At 45.6% G+C, this 22527-nt stretch overlaps 2 protein-coding genes across 3 annotated transcripts in view; one reads left to right on the top strand and one right to left on the bottom strand.

Moving 5' to 3' along the window:
* The first annotated feature begins 911 nt into the window (after positions 1-911).
* Positions 912-5439, top strand: pccb (propionyl-CoA carboxylase subunit beta). Its single transcript, XM_079287078.1, has 15 exons — positions 912-1191; positions 1666-1785; positions 1899-1967; positions 2331-2387; positions 2492-2605; positions 2746-2856; positions 3105-3213; positions 3346-3466; positions 3563-3644; positions 3721-3844; positions 3933-4040; positions 4127-4227; positions 4421-4519; positions 4669-4768; positions 4852-5439. The coding sequence occupies exons 1-15, from the start codon at positions 961-963 to the stop codon at positions 4971-4973; spliced, it is 1668 nt and encodes a 555-aa protein (XP_079143204.1). The 5' UTR covers positions 912-960; the 3' UTR covers positions 4974-5439.
* A 403-nt stretch (positions 5440-5842) lies between these two features.
* The window catches only part of stag1a (STAG1 cohesin complex component a), a 30234-nt gene continuing 13549 nt past the window's right edge, over positions 5843-22527 (bottom strand). The window contains exons 2-32 of one of the 2 annotated variants that reach the window (XM_079286186.1): positions 16940-17177; positions 16539-16659; positions 16301-16453; positions 16095-16191; positions 15915-15991; positions 15608-15812; positions 15276-15427; positions 15026-15099; positions 14709-14832; positions 14405-14503; positions 14211-14290; positions 13908-14015; positions 13627-13741; positions 13377-13494; positions 13091-13194; positions 12715-12807; positions 12093-12386; positions 11897-11967; positions 11617-11785; positions 10909-11001; positions 10378-10552; positions 10060-10199; positions 9717-9818; positions 9445-9593; positions 9071-9199; positions 8781-8983; positions 8470-8635; positions 8200-8316; positions 7921-8035; positions 7450-7530; positions 5843-7230 (exon numbers count right to left, since the gene is read on the bottom strand). In XM_079286186.1, coding sequence (XP_079142312.1) covers positions 7207-7230; positions 7450-7530; positions 7921-8035; positions 8200-8316; positions 8470-8635; positions 8781-8983; positions 9071-9199; positions 9445-9593; positions 9717-9818; positions 10060-10199; positions 10378-10552; positions 10909-11001; positions 11617-11785; positions 11897-11967; positions 12093-12386; positions 12715-12807; positions 13091-13194; positions 13377-13494; positions 13627-13741; positions 13908-14015; positions 14211-14290; positions 14405-14503; positions 14709-14832; positions 15026-15099; positions 15276-15427; positions 15608-15812; positions 15915-15991; positions 16095-16191; positions 16301-16453; positions 16539-16659; positions 16940-16968 — 3777 coding nt within the window. In that variant the 5' untranslated portion in view covers positions 16969-17177 and the 3' untranslated portion in view covers positions 5843-7206. Of the gene's footprint in view, positions 7231-7449; positions 7531-7920; positions 8036-8199; positions 8317-8469; positions 8639-8780; positions 8984-9070; positions 9200-9444; positions 9594-9716; positions 9819-10059; positions 10200-10377; positions 10553-10908; positions 11002-11616; positions 11786-11896; positions 11968-12092; positions 12387-12714; positions 12808-13090; positions 13195-13376; positions 13495-13626; positions 13742-13907; positions 14016-14210; positions 14291-14404; positions 14504-14708; positions 14833-15025; positions 15100-15275; positions 15428-15607; positions 15813-15914; positions 15992-16094; positions 16192-16300; positions 16454-16538; positions 16660-16939; positions 17178-22527 lie in introns of both variants that reach the window. The other variant, XM_079286185.1, reaches the window with a different exon arrangement.

A 22527-nucleotide genomic window follows, 5' to 3' on the forward strand; every position in this document is an offset into this window, starting at 1 on the left:
AAAATAAAATGTTTGATGAATAAATCTCTGTCATATAACCTCGGCTTCCATTCCTCTGATTTCATGTGTTTTCTTATGTTCCATCACTCTTTAATATTTCGGAGGAAACGTAATTTGCCAGGCTAAACACCCACATGCCGTCCTCTTTGTTTACCTTTTTTTACGTATCCATGCTTCCACTGGTTTAACTGTCACATTGCCATGAATTGTAAGTAATTCCCTTGGGCTGAATCTGCAGAAATTTGGATTTATGGAGAGGGTTCATAACGGGCTTAAAATGTATGACAGAGACCCTCATTTGGGGCCCAAATCTCAACACTCACGTGAGGGTTTAAGGCACTGTCAGATCATCGAGTGTTTGAGGGCTCTCTCGCAGACATTTTGAGCCCTTTATGAACACTTTCCATACATTATATGCAGACTTTGCCCAAGGGCATTAACCCACAATTCATTGCAATGTGACGTCAAACACGGGGTTACCGCTGAACGCATGGAGACGTAAAAAAAAAAAGAAGGTAAACAAAGAGGACGGCTCACGTGTGTTCAGCCTGTCGTCACATTTACTCAGAAACATTAAGGGTTAAAAAAAACATGAAATCAGAGGATATCTATTTATTTATTCATCAAATATTGAATTTAGTCATTGAAGCTGTTTTGACAGAATGAGTAAATATATTATTTGAAATGACCTCTCATCTTGTGAGGGACATTGGGATTGGGCCTTTATGTAAAGGAAGTTCCAGGAAATTATCCCTTCCAGGTCCCGCCCATCTACATGTGGTATGCAATCCTCCTTTCTTATTGGCTGTGAAAGCTCGTCCCCCCCCCCCCCCCCCCCCTGATCAACGCCCACCCTCCGCTGCTGCCGCCTGCTCTCGTCCACTTCCCATGCGAGACGCAGCTCATCTCGAACGAGCCTGTAGTCTCGCTCTCCCGAGAACACACACACGTCAGGCAAAGATGGCGGCCTTCACTCTGGCCAGAAGAAGCGGTGGACTGATAAACGGGCTGAGGACGTCTTTCAGGAGTCTGGCGCCCGGGAAATATGGCGCAGTCGCTGCCGCAATGCCGCCGGCGAACTGCCGCTGGAATTCTGTCAGCCACCTGAGCGTGAAGAAGAGGATTGACGAGAAACGGAAGATGGCGCTGTGCGGGGGAGGTCAGCAGCGAATAGATGCGCAACACAAAAAGGTAAAAGCAACATTGGTTTTCTTATATTCGTGTTAGCCAACATGTAAGCTAGCATGTTATTAAAGCTTCAAAACGATACAGGGTGGATTTGTTGCGCTTGTCTCAAAGTCAGTGGTTGCTGCTGGAGGTTTTTAAATGACCTTTAAAGACAAACTTTCTTACCTTGCTTGGGTTAATTATTACACTAAGGCACAACATATAACTAGAAGGAAGTGATCATGATAAAAACCCTCTGTATATGCATGTAATGTAATCATATTTCAGAAAGTATTTAGGGTTAAAAATGGCATGTTTCTTTGGGCTAATCCAGCAAGTTAAATATTTGACAAATCATAGAAAAAGCCCATATTGCAGGCAGCCCTTTAAATGATAAACACAGGCCACACATGTGTGTAGGTATTTGTTGTAACACTCACCTGTAGTGTGCTCACCTGTAGTGTTGTCTGTGTGGTAACGTGGTGTTTTGTGTTGCAGGGTAAGTTGACAGCCAGGGAGCGAGTGGACCTTCTGCTGGACCCCGAGTCCTTCGTGGAGTCGGACATGTTCGTGGAGCATCGCTGCTCTGACTTCGGCATGGAGCAGGACAGGAACAAGGTACCAGCCGGCACGCAGACCACAACTGGAGCCACTGGAAGCAAGAGACTCGTTCTTCCACTGGGGTTTGAAATACTTAAATCTCATAACATCTTTGTCTCTCTCTGTCACAGTTCCCGGGCGACAGCGTCGTGACAGGCCGAGGACGGATCAATGGCCGGCTGGTTTATGTGTTCAGTCAGGTACGACGTGGAACTAAACTAAAGGGATTCAAGGATCATTATGCAACACAGGGATGCACAGCGAAATTCAGTTGTCTCCATTACATTCCTGTTGTGCATTTTTATTTTATTTTTGCATCATGAGGAATGTAAACGGCAGCATAAAAAACAATTCTCTGGGCGGATGATATGGGCGACATCTTCACATTAAACATGAGAAAAAACATTGTCCATCAACTTTGACTGTGTTTGAGCACCAAGCACCAGGATCATTAGTGATAAACACAGCAAATAAAGACAAAAATGGAGTGAAATTCAATGGGTTCTACCGGCCGCAGCAATACAAAGCAGCTTGGTGTTACATGTTTAATATTCTTCCCTCAGGACTTCACAGTGTTCGGTGGCAGTCTGTCTGGAGCTCACGCACAGAAGATTTGTAAGGTAACAGCAGCTACATAGCAATATAAGCTAAATAGAAGAAAAACTGTTATTCCTTGTCAACAATGAGAGGATGGATGTGCACGGTTTAAATGTTCTGCACTCAGATTATGGACCAGGCCATGATGGTTGGAGCCCCGGTCATCGGGCTGAACGACTCCGGAGGAGCTCGGATCCAGGAGGGAGTGGAGTCTCTGGCCGGATATGCAGATATCTTCCTGGTATGTTGCTGCTCACCGACTAAAATCTGCTCTCAACATATTCAAAATGTTAACATTCTGAAACTCACTCGGCCGGAGGTATCGGGTCAGTCAGACAGTCTGGATGAAAGAGTGAAAATCAAACCTTCTCCTTCTTCCAGAGGAACGTGATGGCTTCAGGAGTCATCCCTCAGATCTCCCTCATCATGGGCCCCTGTGCAGGAGGAGCCGTCTACTCCCCGGCCCTCACGGACTTCACCTTCATGGTTAAAGTAGGGAGTGGCACAAATACAGCTTTCAATACTAGAATTAGTAATGATCTAATAATCAACATTTTGTTGATTTTTAGCCACAGCAGACATCTGAAGTCAAACGTTTCAGTGTTTCTAAAATGTCAACATTCTGCGAATTGTGCACGCAAAAGTTGCAGTATAGTGCTACATAATGAATTATGCAGTCATCCGTCTAGGATTGTATTCCCACTTACATTAGCCTAATACCTCTGTCTGTGTGTGTGTAGGACACGTCATACCTGTTCATCACAGGACCCGATGTTGTGAAGTCCGTCACCAATGAAGACGTGACTCAAGAGGAGCTCGGTGGAGCCAAAACACACACCACCGTGTCTGGTTAGTGTGCTTGTAAAAGCTTGTGTGACTTGTTTTCCATTGAGGCTGCCGTTTAACACAACATCTCAACCTAAAGGGAATTCTTGTCTATGGGGGGGGTCTAAAAAAAAATGTCTGACGTCTTGTTCTCAGGAGTGGCTCACCACGCTTTCGAGGATGACGTCGAAGCCTTGCTCAACGTGCGAGAGTTCTTCAACTTCCTGCCACTGAGCAATCAGGATGCCGCTCCTATCAGGGAGTGCCATGACAGCAGGTAAGCGTTCACCAAAAACAATAATTATTAATGGGAGAATATCTTTGTTTTTTTCAACTCACGTCAAACACGTCGTCCCTTTTGTTTTGTTTTCAGCGATCGTATGGTACACTCATTGGACACGATCGTGCCGTTCGAGACGACTAAAGCCTACGACATGTTGGACATCGTTAAAGCAGTGAGTGCACAAACTCTAAAGTCTCTTATTTAATCTCTGCGAGTGCAAACGGTTTCCTCTTAATGCATCTGTTCAGGTAGCGGACGAGGGCGACTTCTTTGAGATCATGCCGAACTACGCCAAGAACATCGTGGTGGGCTTTGCCCGCATGAACGGACGCACCGTCGGCGTTGTGGGTAACCAGCCCAAAGTGGCTTCTGGTGAGTAAACTAACTGAAGGGATAAATGATCAGCGTTGGGTCATTCTGTATTTTTCCCTTTTTAAATCATATCTGTGTTGTTCATCAGGTTGTTTGGACATCAACTCCTCAGTGAAGGGAGCTCGCTTTGTACGCTTCTGCGACGCTTTCAACATTCCCATCATCACCTTTGTGGATGTGCCGGGCTTCCTGCCAGGTATTGTTTTTAAGCTTCTCACAGTGCATATACACTGTACACTGGCTGCATTCAAAGATGTTTAATGCTGTGATGGTTGTCAACAGGTACCGCTCAGGAGTATGGAGGCATCATCAGACATGGAGCCAAGCTGCTGTATGCCTTTGCAGAGGCCACTGTCCCGAAAATAACCATCATCACCAGAAAGGTGTGTGTGAAACTTCACACTTTCCTGCAGATGCTTCACAGTAGGAGACATTCTAAATCTCTTTGCTGGAATACTGTGGAGCAGCTGTACTCTGGGCTGAGTTTGCATTAAAAGCAGGGTGGTGATCAGTCTTAATTAAGTCAGAATAAACGTTGTTCACTGTGGACTGGGTTTGTGTCCCCCCCCCCCCCAGGCTTACGGAGGAGCCTATGACGTGATGAGCTCCAAACACTTGAGAGGAGACGTGAACTACGCCTGGCCCACTGCTGAGGTCGCGGTCATGGGTGCCAAGGTACAAACACACGAGTTCTTTCTATTAGTCTGTCTTTATATCTCCTTCCTTTGTTTGATTCGATAGCGTGCATGCAGGTCGACAGCCATTTGAAATCATATTTAAACTTTAAGTGATCGCTAACGATGATGCACATTTCTCTCCCTCAGGGTGCCGTTCAGATTATTTTCAGGGGAAAGGAGAACCAGGCGGAGGCGGAGGCTGAATACGTCGAGAAGTTCGCCAACCCTTTCCCCGCTGCTCTCAGAGGTGCGCTTTCCCACTTCTTCACAGCACGGGAAAAAAAGGAAATCATACACTTCCGTTTGTGACCGGCCAACTGTTTGTTTCAGGTTTCGTGGATGACATAATCGAGCCGGCGACCACTCGCAAGAGGATCTGCAGAGATCTGGAGGTGCTGGCCAACAAGAAGCAGATAAACCCCTGGAAGAAACACGCCAACATTCCTCTGTGAACCACACCAACACCGGCTAAAGGCACTTCTTCTGACACGGACTCTGCATTCAAATGAACTGCGGCGTGACGACTTGGGTTGTTTGTCTAGTCATGCACCGCTCAAACAGCCCGAGCTCAGCACATTTATCTGTACAGCCACTGATATGCACACCTGAAGAGGATGATAGCGGAGACACACGTGGGAGGTAGTTGCTGTCAGTAGTGGCCATATTGGTCACTTTGAGAACTGAAAGGATAGATTACGTTTCACCGATACAACCCAGGAAACATGGTGGTATTCGTGGAAATGCAAACATGTTGTACACTTACAGTGTTTCCGAAGTCGTATGTACTGTATTTAGTCGAGGTTTGTGCTGTGTACATTAGTGAGCACTCCCTGTGTTCCATTTAGGTCAAGAAGTCATCCTGGCACAGTGCCTTTCCTCTCTGGCTGACTGCCTTTGTAAAATAAATCATGGACTCAATACCAAGTGTTTTCTTACTGACTACTTTTCCAATGCAATTCCCATAGATAGTATTAGATTTAATGTTTAAGGATAAAAGCAGACTGTTTTCTTAATTGTCAGAACACATTTTTATCTTTCAAACTGCACTAGAAACGTCCTGCCGCCATTCTTTTACACTTTGAACGGGAAAGATAAGCTTTACTGATCTCTTACAATGATATCTGGTAACATAGGGAACTGTCAAACTCAACGGATGAGAGAAGTTCATGGTAAGTACAAACAGCTAAAGTTCCAATGCCAGGTGAGCATCGTGTGAGAACGCCGACAGAGCAAGCGAGCGAGTGAACCTTGAGTTGAGATCGTTTGGGTCAACTTTTAAAAGGTCAAATGACCCGTCGAGCGCCAAACACGGGTCCAACAATCGATTACAGATTTTTTTATTAAAAAGAATTTAGGTTCACAGAAAAAAAACAGGCTTTTAGGGCAACTGATGTCAACTGCACTGCAGAAAAGATCCAATTGTCTGATATGTACAGGAGGTAAATGATTGATTAACCGATGGAGGGGGAACAACGATTTGGCGGGAAACATTCAAAACACATTCAAACAAATCTGTCAGACATAGAAATCCACCACTTTGAACAATGATAACAAATCTTAAACTTCTTGGATCAGTTGACACTGAAGGCGGGTGTAAAAACATAACTCGATTTGACCTGTAGAAACAGATATGCTGCTGTAATACCATTACAATCGGACCCTACAGCGCTTAAAAAGTGGCGTCCCACAGCAACAATCTGAGCTGGGTCACCATTAGATATGAGGGGGAGGGGCTAGAATATACTGCAAGTATGTCGGCCACAATTTGGCAACAAACGGGATACATATTCAAGAAATAGCTGTACAAACGGACAAAAACACTTGATTTAGTACTAAAGCTACAGAATTCAAAATATGTTTGTCTTTTTTTAAACGTTTTTCACTTCAAAACTTCGTGTGTGTGCAGAATGTTTACGGGATGTGAGAAGGTGGAGGCCTCTGTCAGAGGTTGGTTACTTTGCCAGTTGCATCACTCCCGCCAGGTCAGTCTACAGCTGTCGACCTCCGTGTGCATGTGTGACTACTCAACCACCATCACTACCAACACTTTACACACACACACCACATACAAGGACTCAGATGGCGAACAGAGAGGAGCGGGGACGGTGGGTGGTAATAAGAGCAAAGATATAGAACACTTAGTATTGAGATCCTCTCTACGTTGGATTTAACAGGGGGGGGGGGGGGGGGGGCTGTACAGAGTGTTACGCTGCTCACCAAACAACTGTACATCTGTGTAACGGGGAACCGTAAAAACTGCGAGTCCTCATCGGCCGGCAGCAGGATTACTGAGCCAGAGCGCCGTCAGAGCTACCGCTAACAAGAGCCAAACCAACAGGCTGAGGAGGAGGAAGATGAAGATTTAGAGCAACAAGAAGCCCTTTAGTAATCCGGACTAGATTCTGGAGAATGTTCTGGATCCTCCGGCCTCGTCTGAAAGAACAGAGCCCGTTCTCGTTTCACGCTTCCCGGTGAGTTCCAGCTGATGCGGGATTCAACGGAAGACCTGCTGAACAGACATCCGTCCATCGTGTCTTGTAGAAAGACAAAAGTACTTCAACAATGTTTTTTTTCTTTTTCTTAAGAGTTTGATTGGCAGGTTATCTGGGTTAGACGTCCGAAAACCCGCCTTCTGTTTAACTCCTGATGTGGATCATGATCTCAGGATCTTCACCTCTTCCCAGATCAGAACATGGGCATGCTGAATCCCTGGAGAGATGGAGAGGAGAGCGGCTGTCAGACAATGTTAGGCAGAAAGTATCTGAGCTTCAACCCGGCAGGAAGCAAACAAAACAGCAAATGTTCACATTTTAGAGGCTGGACGCAATGACTTTAAAAATGAATTAAAAAGTGATCAAGACAGTCTGAGATTCATTTTGTGTCAACTGGCTCATCAATCAATTTAATAATAGTTTCAGATCTACTTACCGACTCGTCCTCGATCATCGCTGCAGAGTCAAAGAAGTCTGGTCTCAATTCTGCTCTTTCCCGTCTGTTCCTCGATGGCGGCTGGGACGGACAAAAGCATATTAAGACGTTTAATTCAAGGTCCCATATTGTAAAAAGTGAAATTGTCATGTCTTTTTTTTTATAATCCATGGAGAAATGGACACATGAGCTGTCAGGATTTGTGTACGGTTGTGATGTCACAATTATACAATATATAAACCATTTCTGTTTTAAACGCAAACACTTAACATGTCTCACTTTATTTCCAGTTTAAAATACACTAAAACGGAGCAATTCAGACAGACAGTATGACATAAACATGTTAAAATAAAAGTATGAACCTGAAAATCAACAAATAATGTCTCCTTACAAAAGAAATAAGAATTTAAGGCAAGGATCTTTATTATTCAGAATTTAAAAGATGTGTTGGGAGAAGGTGACATCACTGACCAGGTCGATCACCATCGTGTCCTCAAACTCCTCGTTCATGTCCTCCAGCTGGCCCCGCGATGACATCATCACGTCCTCAAAGATGGGCTCCGCGTCATCCTCCATCAACCCACGCCTGATGGGAAATATGATTTCAAAAGACACCATTTTATATGTCTTTTTTTTTCGTTCATTAAAAAAAAAAAAAGGTGAGTCTCTCTACTTTAGGGACTGACGTGAAACACGGTGACGGCACGAAGCCGAGCATCAGCCAGCGTCGTCCGCTTTAAACACACTTACACAGTCTGCCGCACGCCCTGGTTGCTGCGCGCCTTGATGTAGTTCATCCCCGTCCGGTCCTTCCTGTTCACCTCCTCCATCTTCTGCTGGCCGAGCCACGACATCTGCATCTGAGGACTGAAGACAAGCAGAGGATCAACATCAGGGGCCAGAACATGTGGGGGCCCGTGGGAGAGACAGCGGGCCCTCCAACAATGTGTTAGGCGGAGAATGGGCCCTAAGGAATGATCCGGATCAGCACCTCGGAATTTCCCCCGTTTCTATACTCACTTGTGTACGAAGTCGTTCTCCGATCCGGGTTCTGAGTCCGGGTCGGGCATGTGTTCTGCCGGTCGGTTCTCTCGGAGAACTGTTGAGGTGAGCTGAGGAGTCTGCAGAGCTCCCGGTGTCTGAAGAGTGTCGTTACGCAACAACCACGAGCTCTCAACACTGCTCTCTTCTGAGAATGAACACACACACACTCAGTATCGGTCACACAACGGCAGACAACCATCAACATGTCTCACTTCCCACAACAGACTCAGGGCAGCCAACCCGAATAAAACCGGAGGAACTCTCTATTTGTGCTCCCGTATCCTCACCCTCGATGCGCTTCTTGTGTATCGGCATTCGTCCCTTCTTGCTGCGGACCGAGCCGGCCTTGCTGCTGGAGCCCGACGTGACGGACATGTGGTCCTCGTCTCCTCCCGTCATCAGGCTGTTCCTGTAGGAGATCAGCGGCAGCCACACGTCCTCCCGGCGCTCCGACATCGACTCCGACATGAACTTCTCCAGGTACGAGTGGCTGAGGAGACATGCGGCCTTTTTAGCATAATTCAGTCATTTTTTAATTAAAAGAGTGAAAAAAAAAACCATAGCAGGGAGTACTTACACCGTTTTCTTGTCTTGGCGGATTAGTTTGGAAGAAAATTCACTCAGAACCTCCAGGAAGGCCAGGTTGATAGGAGGAAACTCTGCTCCTCGAGGATTCTGGTACTTAAACGCAAACTCGATTCCATCCCTGATACGAGAGGGGGGAGGGGGGGGGGGGGGAGAGAGAGAGAGAGCGAGAGAGAAAATAAATGGAAAGCAACACAAAGTGAGATTCAGAGACACCAAAGGTGACATCAAAAGATAAACTAGACGCACTGCATTGTGGGGCAGCTGAGTGTGCAGTAAGCTCACTTCTCAGAAATCTTGTCAACGTAATATACATCCGGACATGTACACACTGAATTGTACGCGATACTCGGGGTGTGATCTTACTTGTGCAGCGTGGCGACAGCCTCTCTGGTCTTGATCTGGTCCAGGCCGAAGGTGAGGGCGAAGCGGCGGGCCAGCTCCTTGATGCCGCTGACGTGTGACGATGTCCGGTCCAGGTTGGGCCCCTGATCCAGCAGCAGCTCGTTGAACAGCTGGAAACACACACGTTGACAAAAGTTGACACGAGAGGGCTCTCACAACTTAAAAAGAATGCACTATTTCCAGCCAGGGAGCCGTGTATGTAGCTTGTAATGTTGTCTTCGTTCAGGTCTCACCTGCTGCAGACTGAGGATGAGCGTCTTGGCACAAAGAATCTTGTCCGCCTGTCTGGTTTTACTCAGAGTCTCCTTGATGATGTCGCCATAATCATTATAATACTGAGACAGAGAAACAAGACAGTTTAGTCCGAAATTGTGATGAAATCTGTTCTGTAATCTAGACTCAAGAATAAAGATCGTTATCATTTAAATCACCTCTTTAGGTTCGGTTTTAAGTTTTCTCATCATCTTATTTTAACCACATCACCTGCTGCCTTCTAAATCTGTGTCAGTTTCCTGTTGCCTCTTTATTTTATGTTGATGATGTAAATATTGTACACGAGACCAGAGGAACAGTCACCTTCATGTAGTGTTTGAAGATGTCGGCAGCAGCGGGCATGTCTACGATGTCATAGATGATGAGTTTGCAGAAGGCAGCGAGCAGGTTTCTCCTTTTGTGGAGCGCCTCGATCTTGTTGGCCTCGTCTTCCTCGTCTCCCTCTGCAGGTGGACGGACAGAGAAACGAGGAGGAGGAAGAGGAATAAGGGGAGAAAAGTGGAAAAGTATAATATAAAATATATAGGGGCATTGTGTTGATTTTATTTATGCTCATCTTGTTCCTGTCTTAATCCGAAAACAATGTGCTCGGAGCCCCAAAACAGAGGAAGACGTTCTCACCCATGCTCTGACTCTCGTCGTCCTGGTCGATGAAGACGTGGTCCAGGACGAAGGTGAGCAGCTCCTTCTGCAGAGTGGCGTCCGGGTTAAAGACCAGCGGCTGGAGGCCCTCCCTGCCGCCGGAAGCCAGCTGATGACTGAAGATCATCAGCAGGTCGCAGAGCAGCATGAACGCCTGAAGAAGAGCCACAAATGAGGAGTCATGATCTGATGGAGAAGTGTTACCTGTTCATCTACAAGAGAACATAAAAATGTATTTCTTTACGAGTCAACAGAAACATTTCTACCTGTAGATCTGACGATCTACCTTCTCTCCTCGGCCATAACATATCGCACACTAACAACCGGGTCGAATTTGTAATGAACACTGTTTCTGGTCTTTAACTGGTGCTGTTCTCCAGAATCCAAAAAAAAAAAACATTCTGACAATAATGCACATTTGTTTGTATTTTTGTATTTGTTTGTAAACATTAAAATCGTCAGTGATGACGTGCGACGGTGTGAGCAGCTCACACAGGTGTGTGCTGTTACCTGTTCTTTGACCGGTGTGTTGACGTTTGACAGGCACTGCTGGCACACGGCCAAGAAAGACTTCACCACTCTCCTGAGAGCCACCAGGTCATCCTGCACGCGCACACACACGCGCACACACACACACACACTAGGGTCACATATTATGAGCACTTGAACAGAAATCAATATTAAACGGCGGTATCAGTCAGGCTACGCTATCCTGCTCCAACTGCACCAGTGAAGGAATCAAACTTTAATGATTTCATTTATTCGTAACATCGATACACTTTGTGTTGACACACGTTGAGTCTGAGAGCACGAACAACAATAAACTATTTCATATTGAGTTTTTTTTTCTGTTTTTACATTTTTGAGGCAATGTCAGCCCAATGTCAGCCCGATGGGGAACCTTTAAGGTCTGAGCGAGGGTTTATTGAACTGTAGGAAAGAGGGAAAATGTTCCCTAGCAGTGGAGCGCGAGTTCAAATGTTTTGGAGGTAAATAACAGGCGTGGGATCTGATGCCTCTGTGCTGTGTTCAAGTGTTTAGGGAGATATATTGGGAGTAAGGCCCCCCGAGTTGGAGGTAAGCATCCTGGGATGAGTTTGTAAAGCTCCTGTCCCTCTGGGCCACTGATGCTCAGACACGGCAGTCTTAACTCTAAGCCCATAGCCCAGGTGTATCCTGTGCGGTGTTAAAGCTCTGTCAGTGAGGTGAGTCCGGCACCTTGCTGGGAGCCCCCTCCGTGATCTTAACCAGCTGCCAGAGGACCGAGTAGTGGGAACACTGCAGGGCCTGGACGGCTATCTGCTCCGGCATGGAGCCCTGCTCGATGCCCGCCTTCAACAGCCGGTAGCAGTTCCCGAATAAATCCCACCGCGTCAAGTCGTGCGCACTGAGTCAGAGAAACAAGAGGAAAAAACATCAGATTTCACAGTAACTTCTGAGCCGACCAGCCCGACACGGATGCACAAAATAAGTAAGAAAGACGTAAAGAGAGTCTCACTTGTGGAAGGCTGTGAGTCTCTTGAGCGTAGATAAAACGTTGTAGATGTCGTCGTCGTCGGCCTCCTCCGCCTGCAGAAAAACAAACACCTGTTAGTAGACAAAGACTGGGGGTGTTGATGTTACATGTATGCGTCTCAACCACTAGGACACCTCATCACACATACACCCGCACGCTTATCCAGTCCTGTATATACCTCCTGAAGCAGCTCCTCGACGGAGTGCGCGAAGCGATCCGTCATCTCGTCGATGAGCTGCGAGCGGGCGATGTCCACGCGGTTCATGATGGTGTACTCCTCGGAGCAGAGGATGCTGTAGGTCTTGCTGCAGGCCTCGAGCACGTCCACCTCGATGTGCTTCTCCACCACCAGCCGGATCTGCTTCAGCAAGGCGTCCAGGTGCTTCTCCATGCGCCCGGCGCTGTACACGTCCAGGTCGAAGAACTGAGGGATCTGCAGCAAGTTGGCTACCTTCTCCGAGTCGGCCTGGTACTGTGACCAAGGAGCAGGAGAGAGGTGGGAATCAGACAAAGAAGACTCGTGGCATACAGAAAGAAAGCACACATACAGAGGCCGAAAAAAGAGAAAGACAGAGCTTTCAATCGACTTTGTTTCTGTTTCCCAGTGAGTAAAGCGGTCGATTACCTTCAAGTATTTGGCCAACACACTTATCCAGAGTGGCACATTTTCAATAACATTTCTCCCGACTATAAAAGTAACACCCCGATCAATAGTTTTGACAAACAGATCAGTCACCCCGGCCCCCTCATTAATCAGCTGGCCCTGTGCAGACTGCAGGCTGGATTTCAGAAGGTCGTACCTTGGACAGCAGCATGGGCAGAGTCATGATGAAGTGCTCCGTCAGTTTGTTCTTGTCGTCTATCTGGGTCTTCCTCTCCTTCGCTGTCAGCACCTGGACGGGCAGACACACAACTCAAGGTGAAATGTAGTAGGTTTAAAAAATAAAAAAGGCGATAAAACAGTGCTTTTGGGTTCGATGGAATATTCTGTCATCTCATTATGATCTGGAAAGTTGTTAATGTGCAGCTTTGTCGGAGCAAAGTTATGTAAATAACAGATTACAACTCCCGCATCTACATTGAGACACCTGCTCTCTCACCACATCAGTCTCACCTTCAACTAAACTCAAAGTAAATGCTGAACGTATCGTGTGTGTGTGTGTGTGGTTGACTGACCCTTTTGCCGGTGCCTCTGCCAACAGGTGGGTGTGCCTCTGCCGCCTGTCGGATGGTGCACACCATCAGCTCTATCAGAGCGCTCTCCTGTCTGTCTGACAACACTGGAGAAAGAGACGGACAGTGAGAGAGAAATAAATATGGAGACAAGAGAGAGAAGCAGAGAGGGAGTTTCAATGAACAACATTTCCTGACATCATCTCTTCCAGCTTGTTTTTGGCTGCGATGTCATGCTTGATGCGAAGTATTTCATAGGCTTAGAGAGAGATCAAGATCAGTGTCTTACCCTCCTCCCCCTGCACAGGCTCCTCCGTCAGAAGTTCAGTCATACACTCCCAGTCTTTCAGCAGCTCCTGAGAGCTTTCCCACAACGAGTCCACCAGGTAGGCTGCATGCTCGTGCAGCTACGCACACAGAAAGACACTTTGTGAACTCTTACACCTCTGAAATCCACAACTTTTAATCAACCACGAATATGGTCACAATACAGCAGGTTCTTATGTATGTATAACTTGACGTGTTGAATCATGCGTTACCTCACTCTCCAGAAAGAAGAGCACCAGCATGCGAATGAGATTTCCGTTGGGACTGCTCCTCCCTCGGCGCTTAGCCAGCGCTTCTTCTGCCTGTGGGTCATGACGACTGAACAATCTGACAGAGCGAGAGAGAAAGAGAGAGAGAGAAGGAGGACAAATGTAGAAACGGTGGTAAGACGGAAGCAGAGATTGAAAACGAAGGAAAAACAGCGAGAGACGCTCATAAAAGACGCTCAGAACTGATTTCAGGTGAATTTGGGAAACCCTCGGGATGGACTTACTTTCTGTGCAGGAACTCTCCTGCAGCGACTGCCACTGGCCGGTGGGCCGAGTAAACTAGGTGGTAAACATTCTCACAGTCCTCATTGGATAAGGCGTCTTCACTGCCCCTGGAACAGATCATCAAAACCAGTTACACTCGACACAAAAATATAAAAACAACCTCAGTGTCTGAAAGAGGCCGGGAATCAATCATATGAATGTTGAATGAAGAAAGGAGTTCATAAAACTATAAGTATTACATGTATGAAGGGATCTTTGTGCGCCAAAGCGTGATGTTCATTCAAAGCATTGAAGTTACTCACTGCAGGATGAGAGTGACCAGTCTGATGGCCTCCACAGCCACGTCATACTCCTTATCCAGCGTCATCGACACAATACGGTCCTGTCAAAACACATAGAATTCAGTGGGGAAGGAGCTGCAATAAATAAGCAGAAATCATAAAATCAAAGGAATTAAAGCGGTCACAATTCATATTGGCATCCTTGCTGGCGTTACCTTGAAGCGGTTGGTGAACAGCTCTAACTTGGGGAAGAGTTCTCGGTTTGTGTACAGGTTCTGCAGAGCCTTCAGGCACTTCAGACGCACCTCTCCTTGCTGGGGGGAGAGAGAGAGCGAGAGGGGAAGAGAGGCAGTTAAAAACAGGTGCTGGTGGCCTAAAGGTTTGTGTGAACATCATCAGACCCATTGAATCAATTCAGCAGTGGTGCAACGGAATGTGAAGAAAAAGATCAAACAAGTCTTGAAGAAATGTGAGAGAAACAACAACACAACAGGCGGGTTGGGACGACGGTGTGCTTACCCGATCGTGTAGTGTCCAACCGACATATTTCAGGTAACTGTCGTTAAGAAAAGCATCGCTGTACATCTTCATCCACACTCCGATCTCCTCGATACAGATGGCTCGGATTTCAGCAATGGCGTCCCTAGAAAACAAAACTCTTACTTTAAAATCAGCACTATTATTATTCCCTTTTTAATAACAGTGATAATAACAATACCATCGTATCTTATTCCCTTTTTATTGTAATACCATATTAGCTTAAATGTATGATCGTCTTTTGATGGTTTTTATTCGACGCCTGTTGTATAAAATGTGCCATTTGGACAAACTTGTACCTGTAGCGATGCACAAAGATTCCCTTGAAGATGGAGTTCATCATATTCTCTATTTCATCTTGGTTTTCTTGCAGCTGCAAAGACAAAAACACAAAGTCTTAGTCAAGACCGAACACATTGACAAACATTTTGATACGCAGTGGAATATCCCAACAAGCTAAGCAGAGAAAACAGCCGTTACTCCTAATGAAAAGAACATACAACACAACGCTCTATGCGTTAAAAGTTCTAGATTCTGATCTCAGCCCACCTCCTTCCTCTTCTGTAGCAGCAGCTCCAGCTTGTCGTTGGCTCGTTTGCCGGCGATCTTGTTCCTCTCGGCCTCGTACTGCCTCTGCGTGTTGTCCTGGTGAATGCTCAGGTTCAGCGCCACGTTCACCAGCGCCGTCATCAGCTTCATCGCTACGCACAGACAAGAAGGGCCACATCATAGACACGTTTAAAATGTCACTACCTGCTACTTGGAAGATGTAGCGCTCCAAGAACAAACGCATGACCGGTGCCATCATTGATGTGCTGTACAAAGAGATCTCATGGTAACGGTGAGGACTGTTGCAGTGCCCAGAACGCCGGTGTGGTTACCCGCTAACGTGGAGGTGTGTCTGAAGGCTCGCACTTGAGAGTCCGACAGCCCGGTGAGGAGGGAGATCACCGTGTCCATCATGTACTCGTCGTAGATGATGCTGTACTGACACTGCCGGATCAAAACGCTGATGAACTCGCAGAAGTTGTAGCGGAACTTCTTCCACAAGGGCCCCGGCATGGTGAGAGGATAATCCCCGCTGTCCTGTGGACGGAGACACAGCGATCAGGCGGACGTCGAACTGAAACACAGCTTCTTTAGACGGGCAACACGTTCGCCTCGCTGATAAACAAAGCAGACACGGACCTCATCAAACTCTTCGGTCATCTTGCGGATGATCTCTGCGTTCTGCATGTTCCTGAACATCTCAATCCTCACAGTGCCTGGTCACAGAACAACGAGGATGGGATTTATGAATCAGAACCATGGGTTTTATTCAACGATTGTTGTGGTTTCACCACGCTGCAGTAGTTTCACTCGTCTCACCTTTGCATCCCGAGCACTGGATGAAAAAATTGATGAGATCCAGCAGCGCCAAGTCTCTGTCCTGCTTATACGACTCGATCCACTCATCCACCACAGACTGCACACACACACAAACGAAAACACACAAACAATTGAATATATTTGATTGAACAATGCATATTGCAAAGCGTAGATTTTGAATGTGTGGACGCGCTACAGTCACCCACCTGCATGGCACTCTTGCCCAGTTTGACCACCTCGAACAGAGTGACGGGGTCTCCGCCGTCTCCGTTATGTTGAGCCACGCCGTTGGCTTTCCCTCGCCCTCTTGCTACGCCCACGGCCTTGTCCGCCGGTGACTTCCTCGGCTTCTTGGACGCCTGAAGGGGGACGGAGACGTCAGTAACGAAGAACTCCAGACAGCCGTGTTTACACACAGAAACACAGAAACAAACGGACTCATACCGTGGCTTGTTTTCCAGGCCTCCCTCTCTTCTTCTTGCCTTTCACCTCTGGATCTTCCATCTCAGCAATGCTCATACTTAAAGCCACGGCGTCTGTTGCCCCAGACTCATTGGAAGAGTCCCTGAGAGGAAAACACAGAAAGACCCTCTTCACAAAAGTGAAAGTGTGCAAAGTAAACCCAAGTACTTCTTTCTGTGATGCATTTATGTAGACACAAATGTGAGTTATTGAGAAGTTTTAAACAAAGGTTTAGGTACAAGTTTCATTGAGGGCAACAGAGGGGTTACCGGTTACTGCTATCTACAGTACAAAAGTACAAAGAGCACAACTTTGGATGTATTTTGAAGCTTTTTCTACAGTACTGCAACTTTCTTTTTCTCTCAGTTGTGTGTTTCACTCACTGTAGGACGGGGAGCTCCGAGGTGATCATCCTGGTAAGTGCGGCCGGCGTTGAGGTGTGTGACTCTGTTGATGTGCGTCTTCAGGACCGAGTGTGTTTCAGGGCCAAAGATGGAGGCGCAAGAAAGAAACTCAGTTTGGGGGGGGGGGGGGGGGGGGACACAAGTTCTGGAAGGGCGGGGAGGATGGGCTCCAGGACGGAATGCGTTCAACTCGCTGGCTCTTAACTCTCTTCAGCTCCTGGAAAAAAAACACAGAGCAAAGTATTATTAAAGCATCCCTGTGACACCGGTAACAATACATTGTACAGGTGCTCTGCTGCAGATATAAATGTTGTGCAATAGTTAAGAACGTGCACATCAACACAAGATTTAGATCTTAAAAGGGAAAGTTGTCACGTCCTAAGGGGCAGATCCGAGACTCAAGCGCAGACAGACACTGGAGACGAGGTGAAAATTAAACTTAAAGTTCTTTACTTAAAAAAATCAAAGCGACTCCAACAGGGAGTGGGCAAAAATCCAAACAGAAAACAAAAAGGCAAAGTCACAAAAAGGCATAGAAAACAAACCAGGAGCACGCACGAGGGAAACACAAGACTGGAACCAGGACGATCTCACAACCAGAACAGGGAAAGCAGGGGAGTATATATGTGTGGGGTGATGAGGAGATTGAAGGCGCTGGGTGGACTGGGCAGGTGAGAAGGATGAGTGCAATCAGGAGAAACACACACACAGACAGACAGACACAGAGACACGGGAAGACAGGGCAAAGCCTGAACCGTGACAAAAGTATCAAAGAGGTAATGAAGTGATCGCCGAAATGATGATTTATTAAATGAAACCGTAGTTAAACACCGGACGTGTGACAAAGTGTCACGGCTCAGTGTCCCTCTAAACGTCCCTGAGAGCAGAGGGACGGTTCAAGCTTCCACTCAGGGTGTGGAAGTGGAAATGGGTCGAGGAGGACACCAACTGGACACGTTGAGAACTACAACAGCAAAATATTGTGGGACGTGTGGTGAGGAATTGAACATAAGTGTTGTTAAACATTTACAGAAACACAAATTTAAAGTGTTACCATAGTGCTTAAACCAAGGGGGCTTTATTTATTAAATAACGAGTATGGTCAGCTTACAGCGTGACATTAGACCGTTTTTAACTGTGTGAAAGTTGAATTATACAAAAGGCAGAGAGGTGCTATGATGTAGTAAAAACAGTGAAACATACTTTTCTTTTTTTAAAGACAAAAGCAGGAAATAAATATGATTTTAAGAAACACTTTCCAGAGTTTTGAAAATTCCCAGGTGCCACAAATAATGTCCACTCAATGAAACAATCCCAGGATGCCTTGCAGCCAGAGTGAAGACTCTCAGTCAGGAGACTGGCAGCTAAATTAAGGTTCAACTTGAGTTATTTACCTGTTCATATTTTAATCAGGGCAAAGAGCAGAGGAGGAGCAATGCCGCACTCGGCCACAAGAGGCAGTGCGATCCACAAAGTCCTCTGGCCAAAGTCGATCTCCAAACTGCTTAATTGAGTTTTAAACTGAGGAAAGTGGGTCAGGAGAAAATCACCAGACACTCATTTAGCTCCCAGCTCAGTGCCAGTCCACTTCTGTTCACCTGCGACGTGTTTTAAGGGTGTATTCTCCCCAGAGTGTGTGTGTGAGTGCACACGTGTGTGTTTGAAAGCAGGTCTGGGCAACAGTAGGGGGCAGGCTAAGAGAGTGTGTATTTAAATACGATCTTCAACACAGTGTTTGTACTGAGGAATAGCATACACACACGCACACACACACAGTCATCTCTGCCCTCTCACACACACACAGGTTGTCTCCTGCACCAGACTGTGAGTAAATGACTTCAATCGTTACGATCACAGAGCCTATTTTTAGTGGAGAAAGTGAAGTCAGTAATCCTGTATGATGTTTCGTTGGTTGTAATAATATTTAATAAAATCACAAGTTGTCCTACTTCCAAGCTCAAACTTCAAGAGGCAGAGAGCCCACAGAGGCAGCAGGGTGTTACTGGCCGGGATTTGACCCGCTTGCATACGTATGAGCTTCTGATCGATTGTGACACTTGATATTCCGGCTGCACAGACATTAAACATACAAAAAGGATGTAAAGGCGTCAGACTGCTGACATGGCTGCACGTATAAATGATGAAGGAAAGGATCCTGGACGTCTATGCAACAGCATTCATATCACCTGGACGGACAAAGCTGCAATGTTACCTTGCATAATGTCAGAATAAAAGATCCACCTGCTGTTTAAAGTCTGTATAATGTAACGTAAAGATGTCGTTCTGGAGCAAAGGCTGAAATCTAGGTAAATAAACACTTCAAAGACTAGCATAGCTCACACTATGCTGTGAATCAGTTCAATTTAAAAGGGATTTGGACTCATGATGTGAAAAACTTCATTTAGATGCTGGCATGTGATCAGCACTTGAAATGATGGGAGAGAAACAGTGAAACTTAACACGGAATAAAAGGAAAATGAACTCCTCACATTCAGCCAGACAGGCTGCTTGCAGGTTTCATCAACACAAATGTAAAAAGGTGAATAAAGATTCATATAGCCTGAAAAGAAATAACCTACAGAATCAGAAACCATGAACAAGGACATTTGCCACAATGGAATGAATGGATTACGAGAATCATAATTAAAGGATATTGAAATATTTAATAGTTTAATTTAAAAAACAATTACGATAAAATATATATAATAACATTGTAGGAATTACTATGAACAACATACGTAAACAATGTTAACCCTGCACTCCTGCAATAAGTAAATCTGTAGGACCATTAATCTACATAACAAATCATTGCAGCTGCGCACACGTGCACACGCACGTGCACACGCACACACGCACGCGCACACACACACACACACACACACACACACACACACACACACACACACACACACACACACACACACACACAGTAGCAGCCTCAACAGGAGGCTATGAATAATTTGCAGTGAGTCTCTCGATCTGTTCCTCAATTTTAGAGGACGGGTTAGAAGCTGCCGACTGTATTCACTGAGCAACTCTCTGTCCCTTTCTCAGAGACGTTTACTTACTCACCGCCCAAGAAGAATAATTCATTATACATTAAAAAGCTCATTTCCTGTTGACTCAGTTTAGTACATGACGTCATTCGGAACAAACCGATTGATTTATTGCAATTTTCCTGACTTTGTCGTAGACAAAACGTATGCAGGATCACGGTTAAACAGAGTTGTGTGGTCGAACAGATTAGAGATAAAACCAAAAGGATTTACATCTTTACTGCCAGACGACTGAGAAATCAAGCAGATATCAGAGTATCCAGAAACAGTGGATTTCTACTCTAAATGTGTACTTCACTTTACGACAATAGAATGTCAGTTACTCCACGTGTTTTCTGATCCACCGTATACAATGTGGAACTTTTTCAGCACTTTCTCTTAGTCAAAATTGCAAAGGAGAAAAGAGGAAATAAAGCGTGCACGTGAGAAGCGTGCACGTGAGAAGCGTGCACGTGAGAAGCGCTTGTTGCGGTTTGTGTGAGCCAGCAAAGCGATATTAAACATCGTGAGGAAACCCTTTCTACCGATGCATCTCGTCATAGTGAAACCACTCGAGCAGCTCCTGCACAGTGGGCTCAGACCACAGTTCCTCAATACGCAGCACAGCGTGGATGTCCCAAACGCATTTAATAATGATGAAAGTAAGGAAAGTTAACTATTACATAGGACAGTACAAGACAGGGCTAATAGCTGGCCCTGCACTGAAATACATGTTCACTAAGTAACATGACTAAACTTCATAAATACAGGAGGAGTTTAATTCTGGCAATGGGAGTGCATCAATAAGTGCCCCGACAGTGGGTCCAGGTGGTGCGACAGACTGTTTGTGTCTGTTTATACTTCTCACAAAGGGTCTAAAAGAGAATCAGGGAAGCTTGAATCTTGAATAAAACTGTTCAGAAACTTCACCTGGGCTGAACCGAATAGTTCTTAAATTTTAATTTACGTTAATTGTTTTTAAATCTCCTTTTCTTTTGCCTTATGTTTTGATGCTTTAATGGTTTTATGTGAAGCACTTTGAATTACCTTGTTGTTGAAATGTGCTGTACAAATAAACTTGCCTTGCCTTAAATATATCAAATTAATTACAGCCCAGTCATAGTAATAAAACTTAATGTGGCCACTTAAAAAAAGAGAGAGAGCATGCCGACAGAAATCGCGCCCGGTTTATGGGGAACATTAAGAGCAAATAGCTAAATAAACTGGAACGACGACTCCCCTGTTTGTGCAGGTTTAATACACCAGGTAAACCAAATCTACACACACACAGATGTTAAGCAGTTGAGTTGGACTTTACACACAAAAGCTTCATGTCAGCACTTTGCTCTACGAGTTGGAAGAAATGAATTATGTATGAAATGTACCTGCAGCTACTCAAGCTTACAGCTGTGTTAACTATCTCTGGTGTGTGTGTGTGTGTGTGTGTCTCTACTTGAGAGCGAGGCAGAGAGACAACGAGCGTCTGAGAACCACTTAACATGCATGACATGTTCTCTAGGAGACAGGCCGGCGTTGCTATCGCAACTGTGGAAGTTTGAGTCTGTTCCACAGCGAGGAGGCCAGAGCACGTGTCCGGCTGCTTTGTACAGTCGACACGCTGCAATAAGAAATCTACCAAGACTGGTTTACAATTAAAAGGAATTTAATCCCACTGATGCAAGTACAGTATTTACAGTGAAGTACACTATTTCCATGAAATATTAAATCAATAAAACCCCGTTTGCAAAAAACTCAACTCAGCTCCTCAGGTATAAAACCCGTCCGTCCTCTGAGAGCCATCACGTGAGAGAGAAAAAGACTTTAAATTAAACCACCCACATCCGTTCGAAACACCTCCTCTTCAGTCTATCCCAATTCCTATTGGCTAACTTCCAGGAGTGTATTCGCCTGTCTGCCTTTCTGTCCCTGCGTTTACTAACACTGTCAGTTATGGTTTAATCCCTCTATGATAAACATTCCATATAATAGATAAGACTTTGCAACTTTTGGCAAAAGCTTCATGTCTCAAATTCTCCATCTAGCTACTAAAACACTTTATGTTTATCTTAACTATGCATTCCCAATACACTTATGATTATGACTAATTATGAATTCTTAATTATGAATGATTAAACAGTTTTATTATATCTACTAAACACACAGTTCTATGCTCAAATTTCTTACACAACCAGTGTGGGTCATAAGCCCGGCGGTGACGGCGTATTTGATTGGCTGAGTGGAGACTACGGGGGAAAGGGGGGGGGGTTGTTGTTAAAAAGTTATTTTCAGATAAGTTTCTCACACTCTGTTGATGACATAGCTAGCTAAGAGAGCGTAGTAACGTAACCCGTGGAGGAGATATTGACGGGTCAGAAGCATAAATTCATTAGAATATGAACGGCTGACTTTTCAGATCAACGTCAAATCAAAACAGCGCAGTGTCGTCCTGCAGAATAGTTAAACAACCCCCCCCCCCCCCCCCCCCCCCAACATCGCAGCGCCTTGCATTTCTTCTTATCACATGCCTGTTAG

Source organism: Melanostigma gelatinosum, assembly GCF_949748355.1.
Source record: "Melanostigma gelatinosum genome assembly, chromosome: 16".
Lineage (NCBI taxonomy): Eukaryota > Metazoa > Chordata > Actinopteri > Perciformes > Zoarcidae > Melanostigma > Melanostigma gelatinosum.

Excerpts from the sequence above, each read along its gene's own strand:
- pccb (XM_079287078.1), top strand. The coding sequence starts at position 961 with ATGGCGGCCTTCACTCTGGCCAGAAGAAGCGGTGGACTGATAAACGGG. Across the intron at positions 2,857-3,104 it reads ACTTCACCTTCATGGTTAAA|GACACGTCATACCTGTTCAT; the intron begins GTAGGGAGTGGC and ends GTGTGTGTGTAG. Across the intron at positions 4,769-4,851 it reads TTTCCCCGCTGCTCTCAGAG|GTTTCGTGGATGACATAATC; the intron begins GTGCGCTTTCCC and ends TGTTTGTTTCAG.